General features: G+C 45.8%; 2 protein-coding genes across 3 annotated transcripts; both read right to left on the reverse strand.

Moving 5' to 3' along the window:
* Window positions 1-32: 32 nt before the first annotated feature.
* si:dkey-28b4.8 (sarcoplasmic/endoplasmic reticulum calcium ATPase 2) lies at window positions 33-21327 on the reverse strand. 2 transcript variants are annotated; one of them, XM_014407285.3, is made up of 24 exons: window positions 21017-21327; window positions 18039-18158; window positions 16230-16247; window positions 16038-16120; window positions 15679-15783; window positions 14243-14381; window positions 10126-10292; window positions 8592-8747; window positions 8366-8507; window positions 7970-8136; window positions 7340-7428; window positions 7117-7219; window positions 6838-6969; window positions 6444-6569; window positions 6149-6370; window positions 5929-6040; window positions 4440-4678; window positions 4144-4364; window positions 3855-4057; window positions 3617-3702; window positions 2428-2561; window positions 2239-2356; window positions 2025-2159; window positions 33-1938 (listed from the first exon to the last, which is right to left on the reverse strand). In XM_014407285.3, the coding sequence occupies exons 2-24, from the start codon at window positions 18154-18156 to the stop codon at window positions 1756-1758; spliced, it is 3198 nt and encodes a 1065-aa protein (XP_014262771.1). In that variant the 5' UTR covers window positions 18157-18158; window positions 21017-21327; the 3' UTR covers window positions 33-1755. The 2 variants fall into 2 exon arrangements, with proteins under 2 accessions (XP_014262771.1, XP_014262770.1); XM_014407284.3 differs by having other exon boundaries at window positions 20710-21327.
* Window positions 21328-21781: 454 nt separating this feature from the next.
* Window positions 21782-27420, reverse strand: pold4 (DNA polymerase delta 4, accessory subunit). The gene is made up of 5 exons (XM_004562252.2): window positions 27287-27420; window positions 25853-25988; window positions 25474-25551; window positions 22685-22796; window positions 21782-21988 (listed from the first exon to the last, which is right to left on the reverse strand). Exons 2-5 carry the CDS (start codon window positions 25959-25961, stop codon window positions 21964-21966), a joined length of 324 nt encoding a protein of 107 aa, XP_004562309.1. The 5' UTR covers window positions 25962-25988; window positions 27287-27420; the 3' UTR covers window positions 21782-21963.
* Window positions 27421-27650: the final 230 nt, after the last annotated feature.

Raw genomic sequence — 27650 nt, forward strand, 5'->3', positions numbered from 1 at the left:
TTGAGATGCAATGACCTGAAAGACACTGTGAGCTTTTTCTAATCCAACCTTTATTTCAGGTGTGTTCCCTTCACTTCTTCTCCGTGGAGGACGGGGGCAGCAGAGGAAACAGCGATAATAACAAAGTACAGAGTAAATGCAGTTGATGCAATGTCGTTGTTTTAAAGAGATGGGGTGGCATCTGCAGAAAAGCTGCTCATTACAGTCTCACTCTTTATTTTAAACCAGTTTTTAGTCTATTGTGAGAAAAACTATAAATTGAAATGAGAAAAAAAAGATTCTGTGCCAAACAACAAAACCTCCAACAGCTTCACACTTCTGAGAAAATCAGTTATACCATGAATAACACAAATACAAAACCCCTTAAATCAGCTCTTAGTGCGAATCTTAATGATTTATTTCTCTACAAAATGACTTGATGTCAGAACATTAGGGCTACTTTCTAACTCTTCCTGTCCGTTCAGTAATGATATTCCTCCTAATGAAGGCTGCATGTGTTACATAATGACAGCTAAGTTCAAGACTTCATGGCATCGCTGGACAAAAAGGCAGACCCTCGTTCAAATCTGTGTTTACATCAAACTGAAACGCTCCGTGTGATGTTCACCAACACAGACACGGCTTCTGTGGAGGAGAGAGGACCGACCTGAAAGAAACACATGACGTGCTGACTTTGAATCCCTGACATCCAGAACCAAATCAATCACACACAAAGCAGGGAAAGCGCGTCAGGTAGAGGCCGACTGGCAGCACAGCCGTACTGAACACCAGTATTTGTTAACTGAAGAACTTATTCTGCCCTCAGCCTGTCTGAGAAGAGCCAACGAACGCCACGTCAACTTCAAGACAGTCAGCAGTGTCAGCATCGATACACAGAAAAGACAACAGAGGACAGTCGGCCATCAGAATCAAGGTCGTATATGCTAGAAGGGTTAGCCTCTGATAAATATGTGCATCCTCATCAGGGTTGTCCCACTTTCACTCCCGGCTGCAGGGAGACGGCACGCTTCTGCAGGATCAACTTTAAAACTCAAAGCCAGAAGTGTGTGACGTGCACTCACATGCATTTGAAACGCTAGCCGTCCTCACGGCTCGGATTAGTTTCCCGTGAGGACGTCCAAACAACAGTGCAGACTATGAAAGCAGCCGGCTGGCGGACTCTGCTGTTCCAGAGGCAGGCGGCCTTATCGTGGAGCACACATTATTACTACGTGAACAACAGTGTGGATGGAGAGCCTGCGTGTGATTCTAATCCACTCGTTTCCTCATAAAAGTGCTGTGTGAAGCACGGTAGCATCCACACAGCAGGGAGCCGGGAATGTCAGGAGAAATATGGAAAACACCAACACACACTGTAAGCTACACACATGCACCAAACCTCAAACACTAACATTTCTCTCTATTTCAAATTACATGAAAGAATAAATCAGATCCAAGTTCACACAAACCAACAGCACTGTTTGGAAGATTGTAAAGAAACCGGCGGTGAGCTGTGACGTGTCTGTGGGTGTGACGTGGCGACACAGCAGGAACGTGGGAGGAAGTGTGAACTCAAAGCAGACACACAGCACCTTTATCGGTGAGGCTGTCACACACACTCTTTCTCTGATTGTCTCAGGGTTACATGTTTCCTTCGTCGCATCCATCACCTTTGCTCGTGCCTCGTTTCCCCACGCCCCACCCTTACACCTTCCACACCCCTTTCCCCTTCTTTCACCGTGTTTGTGCGTCCCCGGCAGCCCACCCACATCCCTGTCACTCCCAGAAGATGTTGGTGATGTCAGAGTCCAGACTGAAGATCCAGATCACCAACGGTGCAGAGATCAGTACGAAGGACCAGGACACGCCCTCAAGCGACTGATGGAGCCTCATCACCGCAGCACCAACCGACCCCACGTTGGCCCTCGCCCTCTGCTGCTCCTCTTCCTCTTCTAAAGTCTTTGGGAGACGTGGATTTCAACAGAGAAGTGTTAGAAAAGAAAAGTGTTATGGTGAGACAACCTGCTGACGTCACTTGTTCTGACCTGGATGTGGCTTCCTGGCTCGATGTAGTTGCGGGCCAGTAACTTGAGGGCCTCATCCATCAAGATGACAGGAAGGGACAGCTTCAAAACCACCACCCACTGCGTCCAGGACAGTGGGCGTATCTGAAATATCACCTGGAGACAGAAGCATCGGCGGTTCAGCTCTGCGGTCATAGAAAAGGACTGAACGTCCAGGACTGTCTCTGGTGCTTACCGGCAGGGGGTCCACATATAAAATGAGGAAGTGCAGGGCCATGGACAGGCAGATGGCCCCCACCAACCAGGGGTTGGACCACGGGGGCATCTTTAGCAGGGACTGGTTCTCGGACAGACTGGACAGCCCAAAAAAAGCGAATTACTTTCCTCTGCCATCGTCACCTCTCACCTGACTGTCTTTTCTTACCTGTTCAAGGCGTTGCACATCTCTATGGTGACCAGCACAGACAGAGCCATAGTCATAGGATAAGGAGACTCAAAGACCGAACACTGCACTCCAGCAAACTCAGCGTGGCCTTCGCTGCACTGCAGATAGTGGGACTGTAGTGGGAAAAAGCCAAAACAGCATTACTACACCCTGCAGGGGGCGTACGGCTCACGAGGTGGAGCAGGCGCTCTGCATAGTGACGCTGATGGTTGGACCCCTCCAGTCTGTGTGCCAAATGGGCCAGATGCTGAACCCCAGGTTACTCTCTGCTTCACTGGTGTGTGAACGCACAGAAACGAGGCAGTCAGAGTGCTTCATGAGGACATTTACGCTGTATCACAGTTTGTCTGATGTGCGTAGAGCTCATGTGGTAACCTTTGACCTTTGAAGCATCAACAAACAGACTGCCAGTTCAGTTTTATTCATACAGCAACAACAACAGCAGGTTGATCCTGTTCATCTGGACGTAGCGTTTCGTCATCATCAGGTGACGTCTTCAGTCTCAGCTGACTGCAGGTCTCAACCTTATAAGCAGTACATCTGCATAATGACTGAAACCAGCCCTGAAGGAACAATGGGCTGGGAGCTCAGCTCCTTCATCACAATTATGCAAATTCTCATGAGCATTGATGAACAAGCACAAACCTGCAGTCAGCTGAGACTGAAGACGTCACCTGATGATGACGAAACGCTACGTCCAGATGAACAGGATCAACCTTTGGAGAGTGAGTTACCTGGATGACTGAGCGTGCATCGAGACAACAACATGATACTGTAAGGCAGACGAACAAATAATAATGATGGATTGCATTTATACAGCACTTCACAAAGCCACTATTCATTCGCTCTCACATTCACACACTGGTGGAGGCAGCTACATGTAGCCACAGCTGCCCTGGGGCAGACTGACAGAAGCCAGGCTGTCATATCGCGCCATCGGCCCCTCTGACCACCACCAGTAGGCGGTAGGGTAAAGTGTCTTGCCCAAGGACACAACGACCGAGACTGTCTGAGCCGGGGCTCGAACCAGCAACCTTCCGGTTACAAGACGAACTGCCCACTCTTGAGCCACGATCGCCCCACAAAAAACTGTCTCTTCAGGTTTGCAGTTGTGCTTATGTTAGAAATAAGGTGCTCTTCAATATTTGGGAAGATGTAAGATGCTTACCAGCTGATAGAAGGTCAGTTTGGGTCCATCGTGGGCTGCCATGAACCACCAGGCAGCAGCTCCCACTGTGGCAGCTCCTACATAACCTGTGGACAAACACAAGTCACTGCGGTGCACTTTCAAAGCAGTTAAACACGCAGAATACAGAAATCCTGTGCTGTGCATGTAATTTAGCTTAATCCTGGTTCAAACATGAAAGGGACGATGCTCCCAACATGGCAGGAGGTGAGCCACTCACATCCGATGATGAGGTAGCGGCAGAACAACCAGCTGGAGATGAGCGGCTCCTTCGGGGAGCGAGGAGGACGAGACATGATGTCCAGGTCCGGAGGGTTGAAGCCCAGAGCGGTTGCTGGGAATCCATCAGTGACCAGGTTGACCCACAGCAGCTGGACGGGGATCAGCGCTTCAGGCATGCCCAGTGCTGCTGTTAGGAAAATACTGCGGACAGACGGAGAGCAGGGATCAGAGAGGAGGCGTCTGGTTTACCACAAACACAGGTGGTAACGCCGCTTCTTCCTACTCACCAGACCACCTCTCCTATGTTGGAGGATATCAGGTATCGGATGAACTGCTTCATGTTGTTGTAGATGGCTCTGCCCTCCTCCACGGCAGCTACGATAGTGGAGAAGTTATCGTCAGCTAGGATCATCTCGGAGGCAGACTTGGCCACCGCTGTGCCGCTGCCCATGGCGATGCCGATCTCTGCCTTCTTCAGCGCCGGCGCGTCGTTCACCCCGTCACCTGTCTAAACCGTCCAGAACCATTAGGTGACAGCAGCAGACAGCCTGAGCAGGCGATGAGCACACGCTCGCTCTCTCACCATGGCCGTTATGTCGTTCAGGCTCTGCAGGTACTCCACTATCCGACTCTTGTGGGCCGGTTCCACCCGGGCGAAGCAACGGGCCGTCTGACAGGCCTGACGCTGCAGGTGTGGGGGCAGCTCGTCAAACTCCCGCCCCGTTAGGCCCCCGATGACCCCCGCGCCCTCCTGCTCTTCCTCCTGCTCTGTGATGATGCCCACTCGCCTGCAGATGGACAGCGCTGTTCCTTTGTTGTCTCCTGCAGAAGAAGAAGAGCGGCGAGTCGTCAGAGTCAAGTTCCGTTTAGCTCGTTCTTGTGTTGGTTTCCTACACACAGACTTTACTTGGGTGGGGATTATTAACAGGAAGTCGCCTGAGTCACTTCAGGCGCTCTGGCTGGGATTTATTTATTAGTCGGTCCAGTGTAGCGCAGATCACAGCTTACCTCGGCCGTCAAAGGCCAGTTTGAAGCATCTACGTCTAATTACACCAGAGGAGGCTGTAAACTTTCAGGAGCCTCAGACGTGTATCACAGCATCGTTATCAGGCCTAGGACACCAGCACACCCTTCTGGGGAAATCAAATCAAATCTCACTCAGTCCATGAGACGTTACTTCTTCTCCAGCAGTTTCCTCACCTGCCACGAAAGCCTTGTTTCAGATTAATGAATGCATGTCGTCCTGGGACCATGCAATGAATGTGCGTACCAGCAGTGGCACTGGTTAGATAAATGCTACTTATGTGTTCTCACTGGCTGAGATGGCTGTTTAGTCAAACCCAGGTTTGTTTCTGGCATAGATCACGCCGTCAGCTGTTCACCCGTCGTCTCCTCGTCTCAGCACCAGCGACACAGGTTGGAACAGTGAGTGTCTAAAGAAACTCAGGATGCTCAATTGTTGTCAGCAGCATCATGGAGATGCTCCTGACATCCTTCAACTTGCAACAAAAGCAGCTGACTGAACACGACAGGCAGAGGAGGTAGGACTGTCAGTCAGACCTCTTTGACATGGATGGAGTCAGGACCCCATCAGGCCATCGGGCTTTGTGAAGAATGCTGAAGCGCAGCTCACAGATCAGGCACAGTAACAATAAACTATCTGTTTGCACAGTTTTGCCGTGCGCTCTGAGCACACGAGTGGTCAGATCGGTTTATTTGCAATCAACAAATCTGAAAAATAAAGCCTCTAATGTGTCCTTCTAACTGTAACAGCTGAGCTGAGGCTGGCACGCTGTGGTCACTGTGTCAGGCCTGCCAATAATGCTGTGCTGCCCAAAGACACGGAGTGGGCGGAGTCAGGGTCACGTGACAAACAGCTGATAGAAACTGTGGTTGCTTTCAACATCAAACCGCCATAGGCTCAGTGACTCCATTTAAGGCCACGGCCGTATCAGGTCCACCTGATGTGCGTCCTCAACAGTCGACATTTCCACTGATCCACGGTAACAGTGCTGCCTGTATTTACACATAGGAGAGAAGAAGAGCTGCTATCTGGAGGTGCGAGTGAGTACCTGTGATCATGATGACTCGTATTCCAGCCTGCCGACACATTCGCACCGCGTTAAGCACTTCTTTTCTCGGGGGATCCAACATCCCCACACAGCCCACAAAAGTCAGGTCCGACTGGGAAGAACAGACGACAGAAACCTTTACGTGTCTACAGCGTGATACTCCCTTTCATCGCTCAGTCGACCTGACCACGCGTGTGACCTAACAAGGCCCAGCTCTCACCTCGTAGTTAGCAAAGGCCGCTGAGTTCTCCAGGTTGAGGCGGTGGATGTCAGGAGGCGCGTCCCTCGTCGCCATGGCGAGACATCGCAGCGTGTCTCGGCCCGTCGCCCACTCCCGTACGACGGACAGGAGCTGCTCTCGAACCACCGGGCTCAGAGGCACGCGAGCAGAGCCGCTGACTCTGACGTAGCTGCAGCGTTCCAGGACGCTCTCCGGAGCTCCCTGAGCAGAAGGATCAGAGCGCTCAGTGTCGGCTGTTCCTCCATAAAAGTGGAGAACCAGCGTGTGCACCGACCTTAACAAACATCTTGGCTCCTGCAGCAGATCTGGTGAGTTTGTTGGATGAACAGAACACAGACATGGACTTCCTGTCTCTGGAAAACTCTAAAGTCAGCTCTTTCTTCATAAGCTGCTTAATCACCTGAAAACAAACACGAGCACATGTTTAGTAAGACTCCGCCTCACCGTCATCAGCACAGCGATGCTGCTCTTTTCTTTCAGGTCTCTACAGGTTTTTCTTTGCTGTTTGTGGCGTTCTTCAGCAGACCACCTTCACATTACACGATTCCCAGTTTGCTTACTGGGTAATGATGTGTAAGACAGAAGCAGAGCACGGAAACAGACCCCAGTCCTGCTTAAAGCTGGGGCAGACTTTCTGTTTCCACGTCAGCCTTCAGCCGTGCACTTACAGAGCAGCAGGCGGTGGCTCGCTCAGCAGGGCTCAGGCCTCTCAGGTCAGTCTCAAACGCGTTCATTTTCTCCACCAGACAGCAGAGGGCAGTCTCTGTCGCCTCCCCGACCTTCTCATACGCTCCCTTGGCCTGGATTACACACACAGAGACAGGACGCTGTTTCTGCCTTGTTTACCGGCCAGTTTAGAGCAGCACGTGTGAAACAAGTCTCGTTCCAGTCCCACTCGGGCCAGAACCATGTACGGTCATCCGTGACGGTCTGTTTGCATTTCTTACCTCATTGTAGTCGAGCGATGAGTCATTACACAGCGCACAGATGGTGGCCATCTCCACCAGGCCTTCATACCGACTGCACTTCACCGCTGAACCATCCTTGTAACTGAACGACGAGGAACACAGACAGGAATGTTTTTAAACCACAGCGAAAAGAAGAGATTTCAAAGTGTGAGCTTGAACACTGAATCGTCACAGTTAAGTAGTAAAGGCTAAAGACACTCACACGTCCCCTTCAGGGGCATACGTAGATCCAGTCACTGTGAACTCGCTCAGGCTGCAGCGCTCCCCTGACACACTGTCTACTACAAACATCTACACACATGCAGGCACACACAGACACACATTACAGGAGCTCATTAGTCCAGGTTAGAACATGTTATTTGACCTCATCTGTGACGAATGCTCCACGTTTTTCTCCTGCTGCTAAAATCTGTCGAGGCCTTGCTGTGCTACAGCAGCACTGATCTGATGGACATAACGGATTATATCATCAGAGTGAAAGCATTAAAAAGCAGAGGTCAGTAACAGACACCTGCTGGGTCTCACGTCAGTCACTCAACTGGACTGCTCGACCTTTGTCGTGGTCCCTCACATATCACACGCATGAGACTGGAGTGCAAACTAGACTCCAACTAACCCAACATGGAAACAACCGGAGAAGTCTGCAGGACCGAGGCCAGCAGCTTGCATCCAGGAGCAACATGAAGACGGTGTTTAGAGACAAAGCAGTCTGAGACACATCGAGTGTTAGTGCAAAATTACGAGCTGTTAATTTGTAAAAAGTAAGAACGTGCACGCTACAGCAGGCAGAGGCGTACAGCAGTTTAGGTACTGGGTCCCTCTCACGTCTTACCCTGCAGACTGACATCTGGTTGGTGGTTAGTGTTCCTGTTTTGTCTGAGCAGATCACAGAGGTGCAACCCAGCGTCTCCACTGACGGTAAGCTGCGGACTATGGCATTCTTCCGAGCCATTCTCCTGGTTCCCAGGGCAAGGCAGGTGGTAATGACTGCTGGAAGGCCTGGAAGGGAACAAGCAGAGGAAGGAACTCTGTTCACCTTCGTATCCTAGCGAGACGTTTACAGTTTCCTGTCTGAGACCACTGAGCTGGTGCTGCGTGCCTTGCTTAAACAGAGATGGCTGGTCAGTCTGTCAGCACAGATCTGGCCATCCAAGCAATTTAACACCCCCAAAATGAGATCTGAGAGAGATCAGCGTGTGACAATTAACTGCGATGTAACAGGCCTGACCTTCTGGTATGGCAGCCACAGCCAGGGCCACAGCAATCTTGAAATAATACACAGCCCCTCTCAGCCAGCTGCCTCCATGGACCGGGTCATTAAAGTGTCCCACATTGATGGCCCACACAGCCACGCAGATCACACTGATGACCTGCAGGGTGCACCAAAACAGAGTTACTTGGACTCCTGTTGTTAATAAAGACTAAACATCACAGGCGGACGGCTCGATCCTCGCCTTGGACAGCTGCTCTCCAAACTGGTCCAGTTTTTGTTGCAGTGGGGTCCTCTCGGGGTCAGTGGAGGCCATCTCATCGCGGATTTTCCCAATCTCTGTCTGCACCCCTGTTGCCACTACGACTCCGATGGCTCGGCCAGCTGCAATATTGGTACCCTGAGCAAAAGTTCAGGCTGTCAGTACACAGAGCAGCAGAGCTCACACTCATGCTGCTGAATAAAACATCAGTGGCTGCTGTTCTTTGACCACAGAGACTGCCTGGTGACTCAGCAGCCTTTGAGGCACACACACACACACACACACACACACACACACACACACACACACACACACACACTCATAGATTCGTCCTTCACCTGAGCCCAACACACACTACTAAGTGTGTGCATACTGCAGGTTTTAGATTCAAAGCACTGTCTCATGCCATTTTATCTTCTTAGTACAGAAATAAATAAACCAGTAAAATGAAGAAACAGGTGGATGTTAGACGTTTCTCTGCAAACAGTCAGTTCTTTCATTTTATCCCTCCAGTTTGGCTGTGGGTGTTAAGAAAGCCTCCCGCTTTGTGACGTATTGAACGTGGTGAGCAGGCATGGTTACGCCTGGCACACTTGGGCCTGGATGAAGTCGTTTCAGACTGCTATGATTGCTAGCATCACCACGTATGCAAGTCTTGGAGCGATGTAGTGCCCCGACACCATAAAACTGAAGCAACTACCAATAGGATCATGCTGGCTGACATGTACAAGGGTAGTAAACTAATTAGATTACCAACACCAGCAACTCTTATCTAAAAGCAAAGTCCACGGAGTAAATCACTTCATATGAATGCTTCCTCAATGACAGCTGCCTCCATAAAATTAATGAGTTAACTAACAAATCTATGAGCCTCATTTTACACCACGTTGGTCCAAACTGGAGGGACTAGTTTTAGCGGCGGATTAATCCACGTTTGGCACTGAAGTGGGTATTTGTGGTAGTGTTGCTGTCAGAACAGTATGTGGATGGAGACAAAGGAATATGTTGTAAATGGTAAAATGGTAAATGGCCTGTATTTATATAGCGCTTTTACTAGTCCCTAAGGACCCCAAAGCACTTTACATATCCAGTCATCCACACATTCACACACACATTCACACACTGGTGATGGCAGCTACATTGTAGCCACAGCCACCCTGGGGCGCACTGACAGAGGCGAGGCTGCCGGACACTGGCGCCACCGGGCCCTCTGACCACCACCAGCAGGCAACGGGTGAAGTGTCTTGCCCAAGGACACAACGACCGAGACTGTCTGAGCCGGGGCTCGAACCGGCAACCTTCCGATTACAAGGCGAACTCCCAACTCTTGAGCCACGATCGCCCATGTTGGGATAATGTTGTAGTTCAACAACATTATCCCTTGAATGATGGTTCCACAGTCGGTGGTCAGGGCCGCTGCACATCCTCTGTGTTGATTATATCTGAATTATACAGCATGTCAAAGCGAATCAAAAACCAAGAGGACAAATGTGGGTGTGGCCTATGAGAGCCTCACAGAGAACAGCATGTTCTTCTTGTCCTGGTTGACAGCTCTGGGATCGGGTACAGGGTCGTTGTGTTTGAGCACTGAGACAGACTCCCCGGTCAGAATGGACTGGTCCACCCTGAGTGTGGTGGAACGGATGGATGTCAGCCTGATGTCAGCCGGCACCTTATCTCCAACTAGAGATGAAACAAAGGAACAGAGTACAGAGAACATGCGGTTATTCAGCGTGCTGAATCGTCTAATGTTAGTCATTATGTTTGGAGATGAGTCGACAGCAGCGTCACACAGTTCAGTAAGAAGAACAAAAGTAGCCACACAAATCCCAGAGCACAGCTGGGTCCTTTCCAGTAAACTCAGTTCCCATGCTCTGGGAGGCTAATACGTTTACTACAGTCAAAGAGACACTAGATCACCCAGTGCACGCACACGCACGCACGCACGCACACACACACACACACGCACGCACGCACGCACGCACACACACACACACACACAACCCTGTTTCTTCTCTCTGAGCAGCCTGAAATATCAGTGAGTATCTGGAGGATTCAACAGTTTTCTTACTGGGTCAAACTACAGTTCTCTGTGCGTGTGCCTGTGTGTGCGTGTGCGTGTGTGTGCAACCTAGTATCATGGCTAAACCTGTAGCAGGCACGGCGGTCCTCTGTGTCCACGTTGCTTTGCCTCTGCACAGGCTGCAGCGGGGCAGAGGATACAGTTACAGTTTTTTACAGACGCTAGGACACATTTCCCAATACTTAGGTCACTTTTGCAAAACTCCTCACACAGTGAGCACAACAGAAGTCTATGTGGGCTAAACTGAGGATCAGTTATCATTGTTTTGGCACAAAATGCATTCAATGACTACATCTCTCAAATTTCATGAATCATCTTCTCACTCAGACACAACAACTGCCAATAATCTTTGTACGTACAGGACACTTTGCATGTGCTTACATACTGTTTTCAAAACTGTTAAACTCATGGCCAAAACAATAACACAATGCAAAACTTACAGTTTTTTACAGACGCTAGGACACATTTCCCAATACTTAGGTCACTTTTGCAAAACTCTTCACACAATCCTCCTAACTGACCTTCAGCTTGGCAAAGCAGTTCATTTCACATTCAAAATGCACTACAACTACCAAAACACTTCATTCAGGTCTCAAATAAACTCATTCTTCCAGAACACTAGCAAAGGTTGACAGCCGACAAACACACTTTGTCACCCACAAAACAATGACCTAAAAAACACTAACAACATGTTACACAGTGTTTTCTTGTGTAAAACAAGGACACATCTCTGTTTATAATTTCAATATATGTTACTGGAATGAATCAGACATCATGCAGAATTCGTTAATATTTGTTTATGTATTTTTATTTTTTTGCACTAAGTAATCCCAAAATACAAGAATTTGTATACACACCATCCACTGATACACATACAGTAGTAATGCTAATCTACTCGGTCTTCTCCATTTGGCCACAGGTTCTCATCCACATCACATCTTATGTCATCTAGGGCAACACACCTAGGAAAGAATCGTCTGGCTGCCAGAATTGAAGGAGTTGAAAAATTGAAGGAGTAACACCTGTGTAGATGTTCATCTACAATGAGAATCAGCTGTGGCTGGTTAAACTGCATTTTTAGATTTAAAATATGTTTCAATAAAATATTGCTGTTGAGTTTTGCTCTTTTCAAGTTTTGCATTGTGTTATTGTTTTGGCCATGAGTTTAACAGTTTTGAAAACAGTATGTAAGCACATGCAAAGTGTCCTGTACGTACAAAGATTATTGGCAGTTGTTGTGTCTGAGTGAGAAGATAATTCATGAAATTTGAGAGATGTAGTCATTGAATGCATTTTGTGCCAAAACAATGATAACTGGTCCTCAGTTTAGCCCACATAGACTTCTGTTGTGCTCACTGTGTGAGGAGTTTTGCAAACGTGACCTAAGTATTGAGAAATGTGTCCTAGCGTCTGTAAAAAACTGTAAAAAGACAGCAAAACGGATGCTGTAAACCATAGGTGTCAAACTCTGGCCCGTGGGCCAAATTTAGCCCGCAGCCTAATTACATTTGGCCCGCGAAGCCATACCAAATTACTATTAGAGCTGGCCTACTGGTATTATACAGCTAATATATATATTGTTTAGTATTAAGCTTTGCTTGTTCCATATTCAGTTTTTCAGCAAAACGTGTTTGAGTCCATAAGAAAAGATTCATTCTTATATCTGGAGGAATAAATATATTTCAATAAATATTAACGTTAGCCCGCGACTTTGTTCTAGTTTTGAATTTTGGCCCACTGTGTATTTGAGTTTGACACCCCTGCTGTAAACGGACCAAACGTCAGTCAGGAGAACAACTGAGATAATCCATCCACAATACGAGGTTAGTCACTATTATACTGCAACAACATGGGAATAGAGCAGCTGCCAGAGAATTCAACATTAATGAATCAATGGTACAGAAGTGGAGGAAGCAAGAAGAATGAGTTTAATAAAGTTTGATTTATCTGACTGCTTTGTTTCGCTTAATGTGCCTTATAATCCCGTGCACCTTATGGTCCGAAAAATGCATACTGCACACTGCAGTTTAATGTTGCAAAGCACCTCTTTTTAACTTCAGTGGATATTATACATGGTTATGCTCAGGATATGTCAGCCCATTTCTACTGGAAATGCCTTTGGGTTAAACTTTCAGCAAGGAATTTGCATTTGCACTGTTACATTTTTATGAAGCTTTAATGTACATAAAAACCAGCTTCTTGTTTAAGTGAAAATAAATGGAAGGTTGTCTTTTTGCGCTAGTAATGTTGTGGAGTTGTATTTTGTCTCGCATCAATTATATCGTCGGTTATATCGTTATCGCAAATTTTCAAATATATATCGTGATAAATATTTTTGGCCATATCGCCCTGCTCTAGAGCCAACACGGTTCACAGATGTCGTGTGAGAGCAGAGAGTGAACGTGTCATCAAACCACAGCCTTTGCTGTTCTCTGCGTCACATTATTTGAAGCCTTTTGTCTTCGACGTTCATTCCAATCACATATTTTCCATGAAGGGTTTCCATGACGATAGCAGCTAAAGGACAGGGCAGAGGTGGCAGCCATGTCTTTGGAGACGTTGGCCAGAATGTTTAAATAAAGATCCTGCAATGTTATTTCAACAATGTCAAAACAATCATGCAGTGGAAATGCGCTGAGCTCAAACACAGACGTCCTTCCACCCTCGCTGCAGTGCTGCACTCGACTGCACTGCAAACACATACACAGTCTGGGCCACTTCAGCTTTAACAATATGAAACCTGAGACAAACAGAAGGAAACCACTTTATAAAAAGTGTGTAAGCCTGCCAACAGGGCTCCCTCTTCAATCATGCTTTCACCTCCCCAGTCCTAAAGATCCATTCTGATGTAGCTGCAGTAAAGCTTTGAGGCTGCAGTATGATGCTTGGTAGCCAGTGCTCTCTAACATGTCTTTATAGGCTCAGATACACGACAGTGAGCACGATGCACCGACTCGTGAAGGTGAGCAGAAAGCTCTCAGGTGCTATTTAATGGGAGCTAACATTATTAGCATGCACTCATTTTGGCTCACAGGAAGTGCTGAACATAACGTGTGACGTTCCCACAGGAACAGAGGAGCGGTCACGTGCACTGCTGCAGGCAGCCGGACCCAGGATCAGTGGACCACAGAACGGCGGCTCAGACCCAGAGCTAAGAGTCTTTGTGAATCCTTGATTCCTCTTTGACCGTGTCTGTTCTTGGTTGTCTTTGCTGTAGTAAATACTCTGTGTACTCTTTGTAGGGCTGTTTTAGTTTGGTCCCCTGTGTTTAGAGGAGTCTCTTCTTTACGGTTTCCTTATTAAGTTTTTTATTATTCTTTATGGTGAGGTTGGAGTTCTCGTGGTCTCGTGTGTTGTCTGAATCCTCGCTGCTGTTCCTCCGGGGATTTTGGTTTTCAGACTTTTCTATTTTCTGTATTATGAGCATTAAAAGCTTATGTCTGTCTCCTGCATCCTGCATTTGGCTCATATAAGATGAATTTGCCATCCACACAGCAGAACCTGACACAATCTTGACAGATGCATCTTTGAATCTCATGATTTCGTTTACCTGCCACTTCCACAATATCTCCAGGAACAATGTCTCGGGCTCTGACTCTCTGGACGCTCTTCTTGTCCTGTCGGTACACTTTGCCCATCTCTGGCTCGTACTCCTTCAGAGCTTCAATGGCGTTCTCTGCATTACGCTCCTGCAGGACACAGTGGCACGTCAGTTTTCAACATAGCTCATGTATGTTGGTATGTGGGCATCAAACATGACAGGAGATCACACACACACACAGAGGCCTAATCCAGGAAACAGAAAGCCAAAACGTGATTAGGTCTTTGGTTCTCTGTTGGTTATTTCCTGTTGACCTACAAACACAGCAGAAAATGAAACCGTTCAAAGTCCCAGGTATCAGTGACAGGAACCACCAACCTTTTATGAAAGGATTAATCAACAAACCTTTAATTGTGCTAATAAACTCCTGAAAGAGCGCTCAGCTCAGATGTCTCTGTTACAAACACACATACAAATGTAATACATGGAAGATGCTTTAACCATGATGCAGTACTTTACACTGCGTCCAGGAACAGGAAGAAAGTAATCCAACCTGTACAAGTATACTGCCCTGGTGTTACCATTAGCACGGTGTCTTAACTACAAATCAATTATTAATTCGATCCATTAATTGAAGCCAAAAAGCCAAATTAAGTTCAACTAATTATGACCTAAGCAGGGCTTTACAGGGTGACAAACTGCTGCTGCTGGTCCCAGTCCTGGATAAGCGGGGACGGTTACATCAGGAAGAGCATGTGGTGTCACATCAGTGCCAAAGCAAACATGCAGATCCATCTGCTGCGAGACCACTCGGGGAGCAGCTGAAAGCAAAGGCGCCTGAACTATCGACTCGTGGACAGCAACAGTGTAACTGCTTTGGAACAAATAACATCTTCGTTTTATAGTTTTTAGTTCATTTTCCAAATAAGCAATAATCCACTGCAGACGTTAGCGAGTGCACCAGCTCTCACAGAGCGTGGCATTTACAGTTTGGAAAAAGCATCACTCGAAGTGACACGAACACGTTTTTAGCTGGTTATGTGGTGGAGTAAATGAGGTCAGTGCGCAGCAGGCTACACATCGTTTATTTTTGGAAAGATTCAAGTGAGTAGCTTTTCTCAGGCTCGTCATACAGTCACCTTTTAATGGCAGTAACCTTAAGTGTGTGAAGTAACACAGTAACATAACCCAAACTGGTGAGGAAGGAGGTGGTTTCCTAGTGTTAAAGTGTGCGACTCAGGGCCATGCAGCCCAGATACGCACATATACAAACTGTAAGCAGCCACATTCTCTTAAATGGCAGAAATGAAAACATCATCAGCTGCCACAACACCTACACAGCAGTCTGCTATATGATCCCAACATTTAGAGATTCAGTCATACTGTTGCCAACATGACCTTATACTGATGAGACAATCAGCTGTGCACACACACACGGGCTTTACCTGCCATACACCCACGATAGCATTTGCAATGAGGATGAGGAGTATGACGAAAGGTTCGACAAAGGCTGTGATCGTCCCTTCACCTTCTTCAAACCATGCCAGGGTCTGGTGGACAGAGAAGCCACAGACAGGTGAGGGCCTACACACACTTCATTTACACTCTGCGTGTATAACAGATTATATGAATGAAGGAAAAGCAAAATTGTGACTCAAAAACCCAAAATAACTTCAGACCAAAGCCAGTGTGCCTCTGCATACCAGCATGATTAACCTGATATATGCTGTGTTATTCACACAAACAAGATTCATGAGCACTTTAACTGTGGAACTGGTTATGATGAACTTTGTGGTTTCCTTACGAATGAGATACATGCAGCCAGCAGCAGGATTCGAACCAGGAGATCCTCAAACTGCTCCACCACCAGCTCCCACAGGGACTTCCCTGCATGGACCAGTGCAGAGGAGGAAGAGGCAGACTGAGACTGAGAGGCACTGACAGAGTGAAAAACCTGGTGTCAGAAAGAAAAATACTGCAGAAGGAGATAACTCACCCTCTTCAGCTGGTAACTCTGGAAGCAAACAAGTAAAAAAAGAGGTCGGTCATTTGCAAAGGGAATAAGAAAGACAACAAAATGAAGCAAATGGGTCATCTGCTGTACACAACACAAAGGACACAGCTACAGTGACTGCCTGCAGAATTCATGAGATTCAGCCAAGTTACGAAAAACCAAGTCGATAGGAATAAATCAGGAGATGCCTCCGTGAAAACCAACGTGTGCACTCTACATGAAGAAAGACTGAGCGTGAAACCTGTTTTTTTGATTGATGAATGATGGGAGGAGAAAAGGAGACGGTGTGGCTCTGCTCGTCTGTAGAGTACACAGAGCTAGTGTCAGATAAAACTGCTTCACAGTTCAAATGGAGAATGACCACAACATCCAGAAACACATCCACGTTACTTCAGTGCATGATGGTGCGTGTCCCTGATGTTTGCAGGGGTGCTTTTGCAAACATTCACTTACATGGCAAAGCTAAGAGAGCTTCAGTGACTCAGCTGTGCTGGAGACGCTAGCTGCCTGTACTAACAGGACCCTGCGCTGTCTGATGACCACATGTACGACACTGAGAGCTGAGCCAACTACCCCTGCTTTAACCCCGCGTTAGTGAGACTTTCTTTAAGGTGGCCTGTTGGACATTCTCATGTGATGTGAGAACGTAATCAAACTGTTTTTGTGACGTCAGGATACTGAACCCTAACATTAACTGGCAAAATGCTAGCTTACAATCAGCTGCTGTTGCTGAATCATTTCCAAGCCTTTGGGTCACATGTCTCTCTCTGCTTTAGATTTTTACTTCCTGTTACAACAGACAGTTGTGTTTTGTGTGGCCAATAATTAAACACTTATGTGTTACATCTTATTTCACAGTGCAATCTTCAGACACTTCCAGCACCAAAATAATAAAGCACACTCTCTGTTGAATCACCAGCTAATTATATTCACAGTACTCAGTCCCTAGCTTAGCTTAGCTCGTAGCCAACTTGCTAGTAGCATGGCCTCTTCACCTGTCACCTAAAATTGAATTGAATTGAACAAGTAAATCAGCCATCTGAGAGAAAGGTTTTTATGAGGTTTTTAAGCTACGGTGGGACCTGATTATTTTAGACCTTGTATGTGATAAGCAGGATTTTGAATTCTGGATTTAACAGGGACCCGACACAGGAGAAATCTGCTCTCTTTCTACTTCAGTTTGATCTGAATTAAGAAGCAGAAAGTTAGCGGCCATCTAGGTCTTTATGTCTTTAAGACATTCCTGCAGTTTAACTCATTGGTGTGTGTTATCTGGCTTCATGGACAGATAGAGCTGGGTGTCATCTGCATAGCAGTGTAAATGTATGCTATGTCTTCTAATGATGCTGCCTAAGGGAGACAGAATTGGTAAAATTGGTCAAATGACTTGATGCAGCAGTTGTTGTGATTTGGTGTGACTTATAAGGCGTGCTATGGATGCGGCTCGTCGTGATGATTCGGCAGAACAACGTCTATCTTGGCCACTGCATTGAAGGTGACTTGGCAACAGTGTTGCTTCCAAACCAGCACCTGCTCCTATGTGTTTTTAATGTATTATTTCTAAGTTTATGAGAATACATTAAGTTGTTGAAGAGATCATTACACAATAATTGATGTATATTTATGAGCACAACATTTATTAATGGTAAAAATATAATTAATATTATATCTGTACCTGTAAGATCACAAAGTCGGACATGTAAGGGAAACAATACGGCTCTCTAAAGTCTACATGGTACCAGCAGACTATGAAACACCAAACAAAAGGCCAGTAATGATTTCCATATTTACCATTGGGTCCCCATCTCTCTCTGTTCTTCTTCAGCTGCTCACAGCTCAGACCTGTAGATTCATTTACACCAAAGAACCCCAAAACCTCCTCCACCGTCTTAGTATGAGCATTATCCATCACTGTGGTGAGAGAAGATGTCAGTAATAAGAGTATCAAACATTTACCACCAATAGTCTATTTGTACATAGTTATATTTGCCTCCTTTCTCATTTTTTTGCATATTCGTCACATTGACTTGCTACAGATCATCAAACAAATGTTACTGTTATACTGTTCAAGTACAAAATACAGTTTGTTAGATTAGGATATCTGTTGTTAACGGACAAACTCTATCTACACCTACCTGCCCTGTGTGACAAATAATTGCCCACTAAAGCTAATAACTCTGTGCCACCCTTGGCAGCAGGAACTGAAATCAAGCATTTGTAATAACTATCAATGTGTTTTTCACTTCACTGTGGAGGAACTGTGCCTCAAACCAGCATGAACACCCTGTTTGAGGTCATGCCAAAGCATTGCAATTGAATTCAAGTCCCATCAGAGGTGGCCTTGCTGTTGCTGCACAGCCCAGGTGTGTTTGGGCTTCCTGACACTGATGGATGGACATTCTCCCTCAGGTTCTGGTCGTGGTCAGAATTCAGCCAGGTCCTGAAGTAGCAAAGTAGCCCCTGACCGTCACACTAGCACCACCATGTTTGACTGTTGCTACCATGATCTTTTTCTGAAATGCTGTGTTAGCTTCACTAACGCAAGCCCTGTAAAAAGTTTGTCTCATCAGTCCACAGAACATTTTCCCAAATGTCTTGGGAATGAGCGAAATGATCACTGCCACTGTAGATCTCCCACAGATGCAACGTTTGCTCTCTGTCTTATTGATGAATCATGAACCTCAACTAGGGTAAGTGAGGAAGCAGTTTACATGTTGTTCTTTTGTGTTGAGTCGTTGATATGCTATTAGTGTAACTCTGATGGGCCGGATGATCTGATATCGTCGTATCGGTGTTGTTCCCAGATCATCATGAAAATGTTCCAGGTTCAACATTGCAAGTGACCAATCACATTGTTGTGACGTTATTCTTTTGCGCGCCAAGCCATTCGTGCATTTATGAAATTCCAATGTTGCAAGGACAATATCAATTCTGCTCAGCATTTATTAAAGGGTCAGGGTCCGTTGATCGGCGGACAGAGGCGGTTTCTCGCAGCTTAAGTACAGTTTTTTGTTTTACGGCGGTTTTTCCCGAAGTCGCAAAAGTATGACGTCACAACATTGGTCACTTGTTGATCCTGGAACAACATTTTCATGATGATCTGGGAACAACACCAACACGACGATATCAGATCGTGCCTGATGGGCCAGCCATTCCTTGGAAGATTCAGCACTGTTCCAGGTTTTCTTTATTTGTGGATAGTGGCTCTCACTGCGGTTCGCTGGAACCCCAAAGCGCAGAAATGGCTTTGTAGGCCTTCCAGACTGGTACATATAGATGACTATAGATGAAAAAGACTTAGCATATTTAATGTTTAAATTAAACCAGTAATATTATACAATTATAAATAATGTTAATAGTTTGCCACCGTTCATTTGCTTTATGATTTAGGTTCTAAAATAACAAATGTTTAAAAATGAAGAGATTGCCTATTATGCCCATTGTAGTCCAGCACATCATGTCAGAGACCAGGAAACAAAGCATTACCGTATTTTCCACATTTGAAAGAAACTTGCTGGTTCAAAGTGTTTCACAGCATGGCAATAGAAACCGTTCCAGCATCAGATGGCTGGGGAATCAGACGTACCGTACAGCCAAGCAACCAGGCTAACTGGAACCCGCAGAGACAGACGAGCCCATGAGACGGGAATTATGGTCATGGGACACAAGCTGGCACTAAAACAAATATCACACTGGATGCTGTTTTATTTCTGCTGTATGAGTCTGGTCTTCTCACGAACCCTGTGTGGATTTGGGCTTCCCAACTCCATTAACAAGTGTGACAACTTAAGGCTGAATTAGATGAAGATTGGAGGCCTTTTCCACACAAACCATCTAATGCACCAAGAAGGTTTTCAATAATTTAAAGGATGCCTGTTGTCCCCATCATCCCGGCCCACTAATCATCACCATGCTGTGTGCTGCCTGTGACAATCAGGAAACTTTGAAGTGCAACATGGTAAAGCACATATGCGCAGCCTGTCACAAAGACTTTATTCTCAGGATATTATTAGTTGTAGACGCTCCAGGCCAGGCTGACACAGGCCCGCGTTAGATCATTACTGTCTTCTGCTGCTCTATAATCACCTACTATCCGTCTGAAAATAATAAATATAATCCAATAATATTCCACACAGATTTCTACTACCACACACTATAATAAAGACACTTCTGTCCATTTGGTTAATGTTAACATTTAGCATTCAATATTTGGCCGTTTTCCCGATGAGCCTGGCCTAAATGCTGGGTTATATTGGAGATGTAGCACTGATTTGTAATGGCAACACAATTAACTGCCTATAATAATACAGTATGAAATGACTTGTGAACAATCACTGCACACTGAAATCTGTCGAGCTATAGAGCAGCAGTTAGCCAGGGAGCGACAGAGTCGCGGCTAGCACGCTCGGCAGCTAGCGTCCGTTTGGACGGATAATCCTGCGGAGATGAACAGGTTGCTTACCAGTCCGTGTGTCCGCTGCCCCGGGAGTATCACAGCACCATGCCTTCTGGCTTTACCTCCTCACGGCAATCAAACAAAGGTGGCAGGAAGTAATTTTTAAACAGCCTGTTCCTTTTCTCTTATCTTATCACAACAGTCTACAGAGTTACGTGACAGCCGCTCATGAGTGAAAAATCATCGTCAACAGATTTCCACTGCAACAGCATCCAGTCGTTCCCGAGCGGCTAAAGGTTGTATGTAAAACAAACACACCAGTGAACCGAGGCCTTTTAAAGGCTTCTCTAAATATGATTCAGGGTTAGTTTACCTATGCAGTACAGTAGTTATCGTTCTCCTGAGTACAGGAGGAGAGCGGCTCCGACAGCCAAACGGGCTACAGCATCCACCGTTATCAAGCTAGCCTCTCACTCACTAACTACATCATCCGGTAAAATCTTTCAAAGTAAAGACCTCTCCTAAAGAAATGACACAGTCTGTGATAAAATATAAATGAATATTTTACAAGCTAATGTTTAAATGACACTTTCAACGCTTCCCAAGTTATGCACAAACGATATCAACACGTTTAAGCCATTTAGTAAATCAAATTTCTCAAAGATCTGGATATACGGGCTGAAGCTAATCCAATCATAGGCCCGGGAATAAAGTCGATCACGCATGTAGACGGTCATTGTCCCGCCCACCGAAAGATTTACAACCTGAGTGCCCCGCCTCTGATGGCAGCCCGGAGCCTCTCCACCAATCAGCAGGTCGTGCGACTGCTGTCGCTCAGCTCTTCGAGTGACAGCCAATTAGCACCGAATGTGTGAGTAAACAACAAACCAATCAGGCGGCACGGAAGGCGGGCTAACATGTATGCAGAGCACTGACGCTCCATTAGCCCTACTCACCTCTCATCCTCTTCAGACCAGGAATTAAAAATCCAGCAGTTATAAAAACCCTGAAGCAAACAGGTGTCAGATTACAGAGCACATGGAAGAAGCCGAGGGAATTGATTTGTCCTTCATGTGTCTTTCACTATTTATTTCAACAAACAACATTAAACTTGCATAATAAGACAAGAATAAGTCAGTTTGGGTTCAATGTGTTTATTAAAAATATTACAAGCTACTAAACCACACAAAGACAACGGCAGGGTTTAGTCGCTGGAACATGGTTGCTGTTGTACAGATTTGTTTCTTCCTCTTTTCCTTTTCATATAAAACGCTGACGTAAAAAAACCCTGGTTTTGACTGCAGTTTGTTTGTGTCCTCCTCAGAGAGGATATCCACTCCACAAGCTGAAAGACAGAGAACACAATCGTCACTCAGCCAGTGAGCAAAAACAATGAAAGTACACTTGACAGTTCTCCAAGTGTTCCATCCATCAGTGATTGGCTTTGTAAGAAAACCTTAATCATGTTTAACTTGTTTTATGTGACATCTTCAAAATGAAGCTTTTTTATTCAAATCCATTAATATTATGTTATGAAAAATGCTGGCAGCTGCCAGTGCTGCCCTCCAGCCTCCTAGCAGATACGTCTATGGTATAAATGTGAAAATCTTAGGTGATTCTCAAAAAACTGCTGAAACGGACTTTGAAGATCAGGGAGATTCGAACTCATCCGGGATTTTTAGCAGATGCACGTGTATCTCCAGAGCCTACGTCACCTCGTTCTTGAGGTATTGTCCTCATGAAGAGGCTTTTACAGCTGAGGGGCACTTCTCTACATCTCCTTAGAGATAAAAAGAGAACATTTTTAACAAAAGAAACAATGTGACCTTTAATTTGCACACTATGTTTGTGTCTGTTACGAGGTGATGTGTCTGGAACCTGATGGCTTCATGAACCCTTCTGACACAAATCAGCTTTAAGCTGTCAACATCTGGGCTGTCACTCATCCTTCAGTAATGTTTATGACCCATCATGTTGTGGTCTTTTCAAATATTCTGGGGATACAAGTGTGTGTGTGTGGGTGTGTGTGTGTGTGTGTTACCCCAGGTTGTACTCTGGGTCGGCGTGGGTTTGTAGCAGCAGGTCTCTGATCTCCTCAGGTGGGTTCAGACCATGAAGCTTTGCTCTCTCCCACCTCTGCAGCCTGCTGATACCTGACACAGACACATCAGGATGAATCATTCAGTCACTTCAGTCTGTTTTACTGCTAGCAAAGAACGGACCCAAAACTAACGCAGTGCAGTGAGCATCAGGACAACAGGCGAGCACACACACACCTAGCAGGATTACTACGGCTTACATCACTCTGGTCACTCTGCGTTGCTGTGCTAATATGGCACAAAGCACTTGAACATCCCATTTTCTATTTGCACAATGTACATTTTCAGTTTTTTAATCTAAATGTACTTATTGTTTATAATGTTTTGCACAGTCGAGGATCAGCTCAGGACACGTTTCTGTGTCTGTGCACGTCTGTGGTCCTGCCTACAGACTCGTGGGGCAGTTGTCTTCTGCGGGCGGTCACGTCATTAACTGAAGTTGAGGCGTGGCTGCTTCGATCAGCAGGTGTGGAGGCACAGGTAGTAGTTGCTGTGTGAGTCTGCTCCAGAAAATGGAGTCCCTGAAGTAGACCTCCCCACCATGTTTTTAACTTTGGTGATTGAAATCCAAGAATCCAGTCTAATTAGCACAGATTACATTTAACACAAGCATTTTGTTAACCAAGCATCTTTTTGAAGCCATTCATCCAAATTTGTTTACATCTCACTAGATCAAAGCAACATGGTGGCAGCCAAAATGCTTAAGTTGAGAAACAAATGGACTGGTCTCACATACGGCCTCTCTGCTCCACTTATACAGACGTTTACCACGAGCCTGTCACATAAACTCACATTTTGTTCATGGTTTGTCCAACAGACAGACACACAGTCACACTGCAGTGGATGAATAGTGTGCAACTCCCTGCATGCTGATTCCTGCCTGCCCTGCTGAAACACCAGTGTCTGTCCACAGTGAACCAAGATTTACATTGGTGTGGAGAGAGTGGCGACCAAGAAATGAGCCCTAATCCCAAAACATCTTCAAGCTCGACTGAAATCTGTGGCTGTCAACATGAAAACATGCCTTGTGGAGAAAGGCTTCACAGTCACGGGATTTTTGGACTACCTCCAAATTCTTAACTTCACCTTAAATCAGCAGCTTGAAACTTGGACGCAACTGGGACTTCCAACAGTACAATGGTGCCAAACACACATTACAACTTTGTTTTGGAATACATAAAGCCCTGACCTCAACCCTACTGTAAATTCGTACACTACGCTTAAAACCCAGCTCCGTGCCAGAAAACCAACCAATTCAAATGAACTCAACCAATCCTACCAAGAAGAGTGGTAAAATGCCCAGCCACAATCGTGCCAGCAGGCTGACGATGACTACCAACTGCGTCTGGACGAGGTACGACTTCCTAAGAGAAATTCAACCAAATACTAGCAGGGTGTCCATATATTTTTACCTGAAATCCCAAATAAATGGAAAACTTGCAGGGCAATAATTTCCAGAGGAGTTAGGGGGGTTATGACCCCCCCAATAATCAGACCCAGCCAATCAAACCCCCCCCCCCCCAATAAAATGATGAATTATCTTGCATAAATAGGCTGTTGATTTTCTTTACTCATTTCAGTTATTACCAGGAAAATAGCTGCATGTTTAATTATCTGGGAATTTACCCAGATTTATTTATTTATTCAGACAGAGCTCTTGACCGCCCCAAATGTTCAGCACAAAGTTACACCCATGAAAACTTGTATACCCAATTGTTGTTTTGAAGTTCATTAAAGGTGTAAGCAGTGTAATCATTCCACCTGGAAAAGGAACAGTTCAAAGGAATCAGCCCCAAATGATCATTTCACCTTTGGTCTTAATAAAGGTAAATAAACGTCTGACCACAGCTGCCCTGTTATAGTGATGACTGGGGTATGTCAGCGAGCGTAACAGATAAGGGGGATCGGGGTCATTTCCTGTTAATTAGGCCCATCAGTGTGCATTTTTGACAGGTTGCATGATGCTGCAGCACTAAGGTCTGATTCCACGATATCGCTCATTGTCTCCACTACAATCAGGCAAATTCATTACAAGCTGCAAGGTCAAACGTGTGTGAGTGTTGGACGTGTTTCCTCTCTTTGTTGTGATCGCTGTTGGAGTCGTAGTAAAAAAGTTACTGCACATGTTAACCAGAATCGTAACAGTAATGCAGCACGTTACTTAATTACACCCAGGAGAAAGACATTTGTTACACTACTCACTGCGTTACTTTCATGTTACTCTGTCTCGTAATCATCATTTAACAATATAAACCTACAGGCTACCCCACACACCGACACACATCCCTGTCCCAACGAGGACACGCGTGATCGTTCTCTTAGTGTTTAGGTATGAACACAAAGCAAAGCTGGAAAGCAGCACAAAGAGACATTACAGCGACATTACTGTAGAACGCTGCAGACGACGGCTCACTTCATCACAGGGCCGGGCTTCACTCCGCTTTAACATCACTCTGGGTTCTTGGCTAGCTTAGCGTTAGCATCCTGTCTGTGCAGGTGTTAACACCATGGTGCAGCTGATTCTGTCCAGGAGCAGTCTCCATTGTAGCATGGCACTCTCATCCTTTTGTGCAGTACAAATCGACACAGCCCCCAACGCAGGCCGAGCCATTATTCTCCTGCGAATCAAAACCAGCTGATCGCAGCGAGAGCGCAAGAAGCGATAAATGGGATCAGCTAACGATTCCAAGGAGCTGGACTGCTTCTCAATCTACCACAGCATGAATCTTACCTGTGCAGGGCCCAAAACTCCAGTCGAGGTCAAACTGTCGGAGCTTCTCCAGTTCCTCCTCTCTAACTCGGTCAGCCTCTGCTTACAGGAAGAAAGGGTCATGTGACAACAACACTCACATTAACATCAGGGTAAATATACTGGATGGATCTGCAATTTGGAACTTTCATAGAACACTCGTGCAGCAGGTTTTTGGACATGTTTAGACAGACAGGTAGATGTTCATGTGAGGGCAGTAAGCAAGCACTAAACTGATGAACCGAGGGTCACCGAGGGTCAGCATGAGATACATAATGACTATTTTTATTTGTGAATCATGGAAAGCTGCGTTTGCAGGGAATCTGTTTACAGTGACACCACAAAGAGTGCTGCTCTTCACCTTTCTGTGGGGAAGGAGGAGGAGTTGGGCTCTTCTCTCGCTTCCCTCCTTTTCTGGATCTCTTCACCACTTTGAACGAGTCCGTGATAAGTCTGCGCTTGGTTGTCATGGTGACCGATCCACAGCAGAAACACACCTGTGCAATGGGTTTTTGTTAAAAAGATGGAAGATTTCACATAAGAAACTCTCCTGCGAGCTCACCATCACTCCCTGATGTGATAAGGGCCGCCAAAGTGACGCGTTCAACTGCCAGTCAGCTATCGAGCAACATTTTCTTCAAATGAAAAAGAAAACGCTCGAGCCTAATGACTGAATCCTATATCTATTCACAACCTAAGAGTCGTGTTAGTAGCTGCTGCCTCATCACGCTCACCTTTTGTGTCTAAAAGTCTTTTCAGGTTTTTCCAAAGCTGATTGTTGGTATTTAAGCAGTTCTAAACGAGTTCTTGGCCCATCATTTGTGAAACGTTTCTCTCATGAATGACATCAAGCTATTTGTAGACAGAAAGAACATCTCTGTCACGAGGTAGAAGCTCTGATCAGTTCTTGGCTATCCAACGTCTATATAGCTGAATTTATGTAAATGTAAATATTTATATTGTAAGTGGTCAGTAAGGACTCACTGATTATAATTATACCTGCAAACAGCTCATTCTTTATTACCACTGTTTCAATCAGGAATAATTACGCAGTAATAGCGAGTCACAAGATAAAACGGTTTAACCCACAGTTAGTGGGTGTATCACGGCTCACGTGTGTAATATGCCACATGTAAGCTTACATGTTGTATTAGCATGAAGCTGCAAAACCGACCGTTGATTTTTCTAAAACACATGAAGGCGATTATAAGCAAGCTCGTTAGTTTGGCCTTTGCCTCTAAATTCGACCGAAAAAGTGAACAATAATGATAATAATCATAATCATAACAATGACTCGTGTAGTTTTTGAACGCCTCTGACGTCACGCCCATGCAGTGACGTGTTGTGAAAAGTAGAAACGGGGACCACAGGTACGCCGCACAGGACTCACGCATTGACCAGCTATTACAGGTTTACTACCACCTGCCGATGACATCACTCCGTTTAGTTTCAGACCACTTCACTGATTTCAAGAACACGGAAGAGTCACAGTGTCCCTACTTTTCCACATCCACGGGCGCAGGAAATACGGTTCGCCGTGAAAAACACGTTCGTGTTTCACCGTCAATCTAAGGTCCAGCTTCACGTTTTAGCCGCACATCCTTCTGTGACCCAGCCTATTTATTTACGTGCGCTGTGATGGACATTTGTTTTGGTCTGTATCTTTTCACTTAGCCTAATAAATCATGTTGAGCTGTAGAGTGCACCCTGGCCTTCTCCTGTGACACGTCGTGTGTTTGGGCGGCCCCTGTCAGCCCCACAGAGGCAGGAAGACCCGAGTGTCCTTTGAACTTACCTTGTTGTTTAAGCGATAACAGCTGTTTGAAACAGATCAGCGCTTTCTCTTCTCTCAGGCTGCAGCACTTTCTTCTTCTCCCATCGTCACTGCGCTACACTGAGCCGGGGTCACTCCTTTGCTGCCACCTGTTGTTTGCTCTGCGTACTGCAGATCAGTGTGTTAAAGCGATGGGAATTCCGGATCTATTTAGAGAACCGGTGTTGTGCCAAAAAGTGATTGTCTGCCAAAAACTGATTTCCGGTATTTGCCAAAAACTGATTGCTCGTATTTAAACTGCTATAAGTAACTTGTTGGCCTATAATATGTGAAACATATGTCAAATGCATCCCTCATGGATGACACAAAGTCATATTGAGCCACA

Source organism: Maylandia zebra, linkage group LG6 (assembly GCF_041146795.1).
Source record: "Maylandia zebra isolate NMK-2024a linkage group LG6, Mzebra_GT3a, whole genome shotgun sequence".
NCBI lineage: Eukaryota > Metazoa > Chordata > Actinopteri > Cichliformes > Cichlidae > Maylandia > Maylandia zebra.